A 12,112-nucleotide genomic window follows, 5' to 3' on the forward strand; every position below is an offset into this window, starting at 1 on the left:
CATGCTATCCATCCACTCCACAGACCTTCCTTCCATTCCACCTTTTCCCCAAGACCTTCATCCATTCCACGCTCCCCCGGGCCACTCCATGGGTTCCGTCCATTCCACAGACCCTGGGATCCATTCCATTGTCCCCAGGACCCTCCTTCATCATCCATTCCACCTCCCATGTGTCCATGTCCCCAAGACCTTGTGTCCATTCCACCTCATGTGTCCATCCATCCATTCCTTTGTGTCCATCCATGTGCTCCATCCGTCCATCCTTGGGTGTGTGACAGTCCTTCCGTTCCATGTCCTGGGTCCATTCCATCCATCCACTGGTTCGTGTCCATTCATGCTCCCCAAGACCCTCCTCCTTCAAACGAACCATCCCATCACCCTCCCCAAGACCTTCCTTTAACTCAACCATCTATTCACATTGCCCAAGACCCTCCTTCAACCCCAACCATCCCATCACACTCCCCAAGACCTTCCTTTAACCCCAACCATCCCATCACGCTCCCCAAGACCCTCCTTCAACCCCAACCATCCATTCACGCTCCCCAAGACCCTCCTTCAACCCCAACCATCCATTCACGCTCCCCAAGACCCTCCTTCAAAACCCAACTATCCCATCACCCTCCCCAAGACCCTCCTTCAAACCCAACCATCTTATCCCACTCCCAAGACTGTCCTTCAAACCCAGCCCTCTCATCACACTCCCCAAGACCTTACTTTAACCCAACCAACTTATACCACTCCCAAGACCCTCCTTCAAACCCAACCAACCCATCACCCTCCCCAAGACCCTCCTTCCACCCCAGCCATCTTATCCCACTCCCAAGACCCTCCTTTAACCCAGCCATCCCATCACACTCCCCAAAAAGTTCCTTTAACCCAACCATCTTATCCCACTCCCAAGACCCTGCTTCAAACCCAATTATTGTAACACAACACGTTTCGCTGATTCAGGAAGGTACTTCTTTGTTTCTCTTCCCTCTCACAAAAAAACTTGTCTTTTTAAAGGTAGTGGATCGTGACTTCCCTTTTTACTCTCGGTCATGCGGTCAGTTCTATCATGATTAGCCTCCGGCACTGGAGTGAGGACACTTCCCCCACAGCCTCAGGCTATCGCACCTGGTTATTGGCACTTGACCTATAGCCCCTGTCTAAAGTATCTGGTCATTGTCTTTCACCTGCTATTTTGGGCGATGTACTGTGACAGTGACTCCATAATTTACTATGTGAGTTACGTCTTTAAACTGAGGGTCATACATCATAACTGTCCGAATAATCACGCCGAATAATCTCTCCAGTAACTCCCTTGGGGTATGCATGACAATCCTCATGGTAGCTTGACCCTCTTAACAGTTTTTCACAGTATAGCTGTGTTACACCATCCCATCACCCTCCCCAAGACCTTCCTTCCACCCAACCATCCCATCCTCCTCCCAAAGACCCTCCCTTAACCCAACCATCCCATCATGCTCCCAAAGACCCTCCTTCAAACCCAACCATCCCATCACACTCCCCAAGACCCCTCCTTTTTAAACCCAACCATCCCATCACACTTCCCAAGACCTTCCTTTAACCCAACCATCCCATATCCCGCCTCCCAAGACCTTCTCCTTCAACCCCCAACCATCCCATCACACCTCCCCAAGACCCTACTTTAACCCAACCATCCAATCATGCTCCCCAAGACCCTCCTTCAACCCCAACCATCCCCATCAAGACCCTCCCCTAGACCCTCCACAACCTACCCCATCAACCATCCCCCAACCATCCCATCATTCTCCCTCCCCTAAGAATTTCATTTAACCCAACCATCCATTCATGCTCCCCAAGACCCTCCTTCAAACGAACCATCCCATCACCCTCCCCAAGACCTTCCTTTAACTCAACCATCTATTCACATTGCCCAAGACCCTCCTTCAACCCCAACCATCCCATCACACTCCCCAAGACCTTCCTTTAACCCCAACCATCCCATCACGCTCCCCAAGACCCTCCTTCAACCCCAACCATCCATTCATGCTCCCCAAGACCCTCCTTCAACTCCCCCAACCATCCATTCACGCTCCCCAAGACCCTCCTTCAAACCCAACTATCCCATCACTCTCTCCAAGATCCTCTTTCAAACCCAACCATCTTATCCCACTCCCAAGACTGTCCTTCAAACCCAGCCATCTCATCATACAACCCAAGACCTTTCCTTAACCCAACTATCCAATCACACTCCCCAAGACCTTACTTTAACCCAACCAACTTATACCACTCCCAAGACCCTGCTTCAAACCCAATTATTGTAACACAACACGTTTCGCTGATTCAGGAAGGTACTTCTTTGTTTCTCTTCCCTCTCACAAAAAACTTGTCTTTTTAAAGGTAGTGGATCGTGACTTCCCTTTTTACTCTCGGTCATGCGGTCTTGACAGTTCTATCACGATTAGCCTCCGGCACTGGAGTGAGGACACTTCCCCCACAGCCTCAGGCTATCGCACCTGGTTATTGGCACTTGACCTATAGCCCCTGTCTAAAGTATCTGGTCATTGTCTTTCACCTACTATTTTGGGCGATGTACTGTGACAGTGACCCATAATTTACTATGTGAGTTACGTCTTTAAACTGAGGGTCATAGATCATAACTGTCCGAATAATCACACCGAATAATCACTCCAGTAACTCCCTTGGGGTATGCATGACAATCCTCATGGTAGCTTGACCCTCTTAACAGTTTTTCACAGTATAGCTGTGTTACACCATCCCATCACCCTCCCCAAGACCATCCTTCCACCCTAACCATCCCATCACCCTCCCAAAGACCCTCCTTCCACCCCAACCATCCCATCACCCTCCCAAAGACCCTCCTTCCACCCCAACCATCCCATCACACTCCCCAAGACCTTCCTTTACCCCAACCATCCCATCACTCTTCCGAAAAAGTTCCTTTAACCCAACCATCTTATCCCACTCCCAAGACCCTGCTTCAAACCCAACCACCGCATCACCCTCCCCAAGACCCTCCTTCCACCCCAACCATCCCATCACCCTCCCCAAGGCCCTCATTTAACACAACCATCCCATCACACTCACCATGACCTTCCTTTAACCCAACCATCTTTTCCCACTCCCTAGACCCTCCTGTAACCCAACCATCCCATCACACACCCCAACCAACACCAACCAACCTGTCATCCTTCCCCAGATCCTTCTCCAACAGCAACCAACAATCATTCTTCCAAAGAAACTCCTTCAGCCCCAACCATCCTGTCATCCCCCCACATCCTGTCATCCTCCCCAGGAAACACCTCCATCCCCAAGCAACCAATTATCCTTCCCTTGATACTCCTCGTACCGCACCTACCTGTCATCTCCCAAGAACATCCTCCATACCAATGCATCTGATCATCACCCCAACAAATCAGAACATCCCCTTAACTCATCATGCCTACCCACCTCCACAAATACCTTCATCCTCTCCTTGATCCTCTCACAGGTTCCACCCATCTCCTCATCTTGCCCCAGACCCTGCCATTTAGTCATCCTGTCTTCACACAACCTCATATTTCATCTCATCCCCACCTGTACATCCATCCTTTTTATCCTCCAACAACACCCAACTATTTCCTCTTACTCTCCGCATTCTTGTCCATACCCTTGTCTTCTCCTTGATACTTCCCTGATCCTCTTAAGAGAAGCTAGTAATGATTTTGTGCTTGATGTTGCAGGACAGTGAAGACTCACTCATCTCCCAGCTGAGGATGCCAGTTTACTATGACAAGGATGGTCACTCCCTCTTTGACTCAGACTTTGAGTCAGACTCTGAGGATGAAGGGAACACACCAAGGCCTCGATTTACAAGACGCTCGCAGGCCTCTGACAGTGATTCAGAGTCTACTGTCAGTCTTACTGTTGCACAAACAAATCAAAATTTGGAGCAAACTGATCAAATTATGGAACAAACAGATAAAAAACTGGTACAGGTAGATAAGAAGGTTGGTGTGACTTGCCATCCTGTATTTGGTTCAGAGCATCTGAGTGGTGTGGTGGGGCACAGGGAGGATGTTATTAATCAGAAGTCACTGACTCGACAGGAACATGTAGCATCTGACACAGAGATAAGTGAAGGAGACAATGCTGTGAAACAAGTCTCTGGAAACAAAAATGTCAGTGAAGTTGAAGATGTGGATGATAGCCTGGCATCAGTAGAGGAGCTGATAGCTCCCACACAAGAGCAGATAACTCCCACACCAGAGCAGATAACTCCCACACAAGAGCAGATAACTCCCACACCAGAGCAGATAACTCCCACACAGGTAAGTGACATATGACAGGTGTTAGTGGAGGCATCCAGAACAATTGTCTTGGAAATATTTTTGTTATAAAACATAGTTACAATACTAGGAACAATACAATAATTTTCTCAGCAACAATGTAAGAATATAAACAATGTTTCAATAATTTTCTCAACAACAATGTTACAATACAAGCAATGTTTCAAACCGTTCCCAGCAACAATGTAACAATACAAGCAATGTTTCAATAATTTTCTCAGCAGCAAGGTAACAATACAAACAGTTTTCTCCGCAACAATGTAACAATACGAACAATGTTTCAAACAGTTTCCCAGCAGCGATGCAATGATACAAACAGTAGCTGTCTTAAGAACACTAGTAATATAGCGATGTTTGATATCAGCAGGTGTTCGAGGTGACTTTGTGTAAACGCCAGCGGGGAGGGCTTGGTTTCACAGTGGCAGGTGGTGCCACCACAACTGGCGGCTGTTACATCAAGGGTATTGTACAAGACCCAGCACTTTCTGATGGAAGACTGAGAGTTGGAGATAAACTCATCAGGGTATGTTGCACTTACAGTCATTGTGCGTTGAGACAGTCAGATGGTGTGTGTGTGTGTGTGTGTGTGTGTGTGTGTGTGTGTGTGTGTGTGTGTGTGGACAGTCAGATGGGGTGTGTGTGCGTTGAGACAGTCAGATGGTGTGTGTGTTGAGACAGTCATATGGTGTGTGTGTGTGTGTTCAGACTGATGGTCTGTGTGTGTCAAGATTACTTGTTTGAGTGGCATTTTAGAAGTTGAGACATACAATATGTAACAATTTTTTATGGATAACAGCTTCTTTATTTCGTGAGTGTGACGTTTCGATACAGATCCTTTACCGTTGTCAAGCAACTATTATTCTATATTGTGTCAAGATTGACTGTATTTGTATGTATGTTCAGACTGATGGTCTGTGCTGACTCTGTGTGTGTGTGTGTGTGTGTGTGTGTGAGTGAGTGAAGACTGATGGTCTGTGTGTGTCAAGATTGACTCTGTGTGCGTGTGTGCGTTCAGACTGATGGTCTGTGTGTCAAGATTGACTCTGTGTGTGTGTTCAGACTGATGGTCTGTGTGTCAAGATTGACTCTGTGTGTGTGTGTGTGTGTGTGTGTGTGTGTGTGTGTGTGTGTGTGTGTGTGTGTCTGTGTGTGTGTGTGTGTGTGTGTGTGTGTGTGTGTGTGTGTGTGTGTGTGTGTGAAGCTCTATCTTCACCTGAGGAGCACAACTTAGACTCTACAGCTCTATCTTCACCTGTGGTTCACAACTTAGACTCTACAGCTCTATCTTCACCTGCGGACCACAACTTGGACTCTACAGCTCTATCTTCACCTGCGGACCACAACTTAGACTCTACAGCTCTATCTTCACCTGTGGTTCACAACTTAGACTCTACAGCTCTATCTTCACCTGTGGTTCACAACTTGGACTCTACAGCACTATCTTCACCTGCGGACCACAACTTAGACTCTACAGCACAGTCTTCACCGGAGGACCACAACTTAGACTCTACAGCTCTATCTTCACCTGTGGTTCACAACTTGGACTCTACAGCTCTATCTTCACCTGCGGACCACAACTTAGACTCTACAGCTCTATCTTCACCTGTGGTTCACAACTTGGACTCTACAGCTCTATCTTCACCTGCGGACCACAATTTGGACTCTACAGCTCTATCTTCATCTGCGGACCACAACTTAGACTCTACAGCACAGTCTTCACTGGCGGACCACAACTTAGACTCTACAACTCTATCTTCACCTGTGGTTCACAACTTAGACTCTACAGCTCTATCTTCACCTGTGGTTCACAACTTAGACTCTACAGCTCTATCTTCACCTGTGGTTCACAACTTAGACTCTACAGCTCTATCTTCACCTGTGGTTCACAACTTGGACTCTACAGCACTATCTTCACCTGCGGACCACAACTTAGACTCTACAGCTCTATCTTCACCTGTGGTTCACAACTTAGACTCTACAGCTCTATCTACCTGGACCCAACTTGCAATGGACTCTAGGACTCCCACAACTCTACCTTCACCTGTGGTTCACAACTTGGACTCTACAGCTCTATCTTCACCTCAAGGACCACAACTTAGACTCTACAGCTCTATCTTCACCTGCGGACCACAACTTAGACTCTACAGCTCTATCTTCACCTGCGGACCACAACTTGGACTCTACAGCTCTATCTTCACCTGTGGACCACAACTTAGACTCTACAGCTCTATCTTCTTCACCTGCCGGACCACAACTTAGACTCTACAGCTCTATCTTCACCTGTGGACCACAACTTGGACTCTACAGCACAATCTTCACCTGTGGACCACAACTTAGACTCTACAGCTCTATCTTCACCTGCGGACCACAACTTAGACTCTACAGCTCAGTCTTCACCTGCGGACCACAACTTAGACTCTACAGCTCTATCTTCACCTGTGGTTCACAACTTAGACTCTACAGCTCTATCTTCACCTGTGGTTCACAACTTAGACTCTACAGCTCTATCTTCACCTGCGGACCACAACTTGGACTCTACAGCTCTATCTTCACCTGCGGACCACAACTTAGACTCTACAGCTCTATCTTCATCTGCGGACCACAATTTGGACTCTACAGCTCTATCTTCATCTGCGGTCAACAACTTAGACTCTACAGCACAGTCTTCACTGGCGGACCACAACTTAGACTCTACAACTCTATCTTCACCTGTGGTTCACAACTTGGACTCTACAGCTCTATCTTCACCTGCGGACCACAACTTAGACTCTACAGCACAGTCTTCACCTGCGGACCACAACTTAGACTCTACAGCTCTATCTTCACCTGTGGTTCACAACTTGGACTCTACAGCTCTATCTTCACCTGTGGTTCACAACTTAGACTCTACAGCTCTATCTTCACCTGCGGACCACAACTTAGACTCTACAGCTCTATCTTCACCTGTGGTTCCCAACTTGGACTCTACAGCTCTATCTTGCGGACCACTACAGCTCTAACTTGGACTCTACAGCTCTATCTTCACATCTTCACCTGCGGGTTCACAACTTGGACTCTACAGCTCTATCTTCACCTGCGGACCACAACTTAGACTCTACAGCTCTATCTTCACCGGCGGACCACAACTTAGACTCTACAGCTCTATCTTCACCTGTGGTTCACAACTTAGACTCTACAGCTCTATCTTCACCTGCGGACCACAACTTGGACTCTACAGCTCTATCTTCACCTGCGGACCACAACTTAGACTCTACAGCTCTATCTTCACCTGTGGACCACAACTTGGACTCTACAGCTCTATCTTCACCTGTGGTTCACAACTTGGACTCTACAGCACTATCTTCACCTGCGGACCACAACTTAGACTCTACAGCTCTATCTTCACCTGTGGACCACAACTTAGACTCTACAGCTCTATCTTCACCTGCGGACCACAACTTAGACTCTACAGCTCTATCTTCACCTGTGGACCACAACTTAGACTCTACAGCTCTATCTTCACCTGCGGACCACAACTTAGACTCTACAGCTCTATCTTCACAACGGACCACAAGGACTCTACAGCTCTATCTTCACCTGCGGACCACAACTTAGACTCTACAGCTCTATCTTCACCTGCGGACCACAACTTAGACTCTACAGCTCTATCTTCACCTGTCGGTTCACAACTTAGACTCTACAGCTCTATCTTCACCTGTGGTTCACAACTTAGACTCTACAGCTCTATCTTCACCTGCGGACCACAACTTAGACTCTACAGCTCTATCTTCACCTGCGGACCACAACTTGGACTCTACAGCTCTATCTTCACCTGCTGACCACAACTTGGACACTACAACTCTATCTTCACCTGTGGTTCACAACTTGGACTCTACAGCTCTATCTTCACCTGCGGACCACAACTTGGTCTGTACAGCTCTATCTTCACCGGCGGACCACAACTTGGTCTGTACAGCTCTATCTTCACCTGCTGACCACAACTTGGACACTACAACTCTATCTTCACCTGCGGACCACAACTTAGACCCTACAGCTCTATCTTCTCCTGCGGACCACAACTTAGACCTAACTTTTGGTTCATCACATGTTAGCAGTGTTCTACTCTGAAGTTTTAATGGCCAACCTGGCAGTCAAGTTTACCTTATTAAGACAGGATCACCAAATACAACTGCATCTGTCTATATCCCATGAGATCGGGAATATGCTGTATTCACAACCCATAGATGATCAGCTATCCAATGGCAAAAGTTAAGAAGCATTAGAGGTTTTAAGTCTGAAGAGGATGGGAAGATCCATAAAGCTTTGACTTCATCCTGGCATGTAAAAATGCAGCAAGCAAGTCCTGTCCTCACTGAGCCCGCTGGAAACAGGCTGTGTAGGGCACACAGAAGTAGTTCTAGCGGTTGTCGTGATACCAAGAACATCCAAGACTCCATCCAGAGGATATGGAAGAGTTTTTTCCAGCCAGGTAAAACAAATCCAGTTGACTCCTCATAAATTTTTGGTTGGCTGAAGCAAGGACTCTACGCAAAGACTATCGGACACTGATGCCACTGTTCCCTATGAAGTATTACGGGGTTAAGTGGGCAGCCGTTTTGTCAGCTGTTTTTGAAAATGAGAATAAGGTTAGCTTTTGGTCGTTCGGTAGAACCCTTTACACCTGAGCTAGGGTTCTTCTCTCCGGTATTGTTGGTCCCCCCACAAAAATCAACAGACCTCAGAATTATTTTCGATCCAAAGGTCCTCATCCAGAAATATCTGAGATGGCCACCCAAGTTAGTTCATTGAATACCTCAGACAGATGATTTCCACAGGGGACAATGTGTAAGGATTCATAGTTGTCTCAACAAAATGCCAACTTGTTTCCTCTTTAAAAGACTCCCTATGTCTGCGAGATTCCTCTGAGGAAGGTCTTACATTCAAAGGCTGACTGCATCTAAGATTCTTTGGAGTTGGACCCCTCCGTGGTGTAGTGGTTAGAGGGTTCACCCGGAGAATGGAAGGTCGTGGGTTCAATCCCTGGCCGCATCATACCAAAAGACGTTAAAATATGGTACTTGTTGGTCCCTGCCTGGCGCTCAGCAATATTGGGTCAATCATGGTACCCAGATCTATATCTTGTTGGCCAACGTTTCATCAGCTGTTACACAGGCACTCAGAGCTTCAACATATGCTTTATTTGACTATGAATAGGACCGATTCTAGCAGTGAAGAATCAGATCAGGGGCAGACAATGTCCTTATAACAGTGCTGATGGTTGCAGGTATTTTCTACATCTCAGAAAACATCTACATCTTCTGCATGGAACCATAGAAGTTTTATTGTTCTGCATTATTGTCTGTTCTTACTAAACAAGGAACACAGCTTTCTTTAAGGCTCAAGCTGCAGCATCATGAATTTCAGAATGACACGCCGGCCTTCGGTTATTGGATTAGATATATAAAGATCCATCCAGAGTTACAGTTAGCAGTGAGTGAGTGAGTTGGGTTTTATGTCGCTTTTAGCAATATTCCAGCAATATCACGGCGGGGGACACCATAAATGGGCTTCACACATGTGGGGATTAGAACCCGGGTCGTCAGCGTGATGAGCCGACTCTTTAACCATTAGGCTACCCCACCACCCCGTTCCAGTTAGGACTTTACCGGAGTTCCTTGCAAAGAATCAAAGTCACATCCTTGGCTTCACGGAGGACAGTATCTATTGAACAGATCATGTCAGCTTGGGTTTCATCAAACACATTCATGTTTTGTACCTGAGGGATGTGACCCAAGACATTCAGGGCCATCTTATAAGAGTCTTTAGCTGCATATAGTTGACCCTAATGCCTCAAATGGTAGACCATGACTAAGATAGGAAGAAGGCTAGCTATTCTCAAAACGTTCGTAGCCCTACAAACTTCTTAAGCCCATTCTTAACACATTTGCTATGATCAAAGTTAAGAATTTTTAGGGCTACAAACGTTTCGAGAATAAGGGCCCAGGTATATCCAGATAGGGATGTGACTTGGTATTCATTTGAGTGGATGAGATACTAACTGGAAGGGTGTCCTCCCATTATGCAGACCGGCAGTTCGCAGACACCTTAAAACAACAACATTTACAGTGAACACATTAGTTACTACCTGTTACCTGCAGATTATAATGGGATAGTCCAAATAAAAATACAGGAAAACAAATGGAGCTGTATTATTTACTGTGAAAGATGGCCGAAAATACATGTCATTAAATTTGAATTTTGATTGCTGCAACATATAAACTGTTGATTTTCGTAAACATTTGGGTTTAACCTTCTCATCATATTGAAAACGTTCCTACTAGATAGAACAACACTAGTTTTTCTTCAGGATTTACTCCCACCTGTAGCAGGTGACCGGACAAGCTATGTAGCAGGCGACCGGACAAGCTATGTAGCAGGCGGCCGACGACAAGCTATGAGTTGAGATACTCCTTACTCCCACCTGTAGTAGGCGACCGACCGGACAAGCTATCTCCAGAAAACCATGCACAAGATGTCAACAGCATCTTTTGTTCCACCAGCTGTTAAAATGTGGAATAATATACCCTTAGCTATTAGAAATTGCGACTCTGTTGCATCATTTAAATCTTGTGTCCACATGAAAGAAAAATGTACACCTAAATATTATTCATATGGAATAAGGAAGTTAAATGTTTTGCACACAAGATTAAGATATAAGATATATGCACTTAGTTATGATTTATTTAGAATAAATATGAAAAATGACGCATCATGTCAACGTGGCCATGGATGTGAGAATGTTTTTCATTACTTCCTTGAATGTCCATTGTATACTATTCAAAGACATAAACTGTTACAATCTTTAGAAAAGAAACCTGTTTTTATATTCGATAATAATTGATTGTAAAAACAGTTTTGAGAAGATAAGACAGATTATCAATTAATCTTCGAATTAAGCTTCTAGTTCAGTGTCTGTCAAATGGGTGTCTGTCAATTGGGAGATAACCACTGGAAGTGATATCGTCCAGGAAATACAGCACCAGTAGACGTTCTTGAGTGTTGTCACAATAACCAAATGAAGGTCTACATAACATACTGGTTTTGTGCATTTTATGGTTGTTTTCCTAACCTAGTACGGGGTACTCTGGGCCCACCAAACGGGATGTGGAATTTGGCAATCAATTGTTAAAGGGACATATTCATAAGAATTTTGGACATTATCAACACTAATACTAATTCTTAGAATATTACCTCTAATACTTGAAGAATAGGCCCACCCATCCTTCCACCAGGAATCCCAGAGTACCTTCCTTAAGGTACCCTAAGGAAAATTATAGTCTTGTAAAATGTTTATTCAAATTGAACCTATGGATCAGAAAGAAGTTTGTGGAAATAAGACAAACAAGTGTTGAAGGTCGTATTCTTCGAGTTATTACCATTGCTGTTAATGTGGATGAAAACATCTGTATGGACTGGCGAGTTTGACATTGTCAATCTACCACTTGCAGGTGAACAGTCAGGACATGTCTGACATGAGTCATTTCGAGGCTGTGATGCATCTGAGGAAGGCTCCCCAAGTCGTTACTATAGCTGTCCAAAGAGATGACAGTGACGATGACTTCCTACCAATACATGTCAGCAGCAGTCAAGGTGAAGGTCAAACAGATACAAGTGATGAGCAAAGCGCTGCTGAGTTACAGGTAATAAAGGAGTTCCCAGGGTGTCCTTTTTTTCTGTTACAGCTTTTGATGTTGGATGACGAAGCACCAAGTTCTGTTTGTAGCCAGTGTATGAATTAGTGTCTAAACTTTGCTCGA

The 12,112-nt window shown here is 45.6% G+C and overlaps 1 protein-coding gene across 1 annotated transcript in view; it reads left to right on the top strand.

Moving 5' to 3' along the window:
- LOC124269234 (tyrosine-protein phosphatase non-receptor type 13-like) overlaps positions 1–12,112 on the top strand; it is a 223,031-nt gene that overhangs the window by 120,427 nt on the left and 90,492 nt on the right. Inside the window, exons 21-23 of the mRNA XM_046704256.1 lie at positions 3,711–4,298; positions 4,684–4,839; positions 11,804–11,995. Of these exons, the coding sequence (XP_046560212.1) occupies positions 3,711–4,298; positions 4,684–4,839; positions 11,804–11,995 (936 nt within the window). The remainder of the gene's footprint in view (positions 1–3,710; positions 4,299–4,683; positions 4,840–11,803; positions 11,996–12,112) is intronic.

Source organism: Haliotis rubra, unplaced genomic scaffold (assembly GCF_003918875.1).
Source record: "Haliotis rubra isolate DU_JTF1 unplaced genomic scaffold, ASM391887v1 Scf1011, whole genome shotgun sequence".
Classification (NCBI taxonomy): domain Eukaryota; kingdom Metazoa; phylum Mollusca; class Gastropoda; order Lepetellida; family Haliotidae; genus Haliotis; species Haliotis rubra.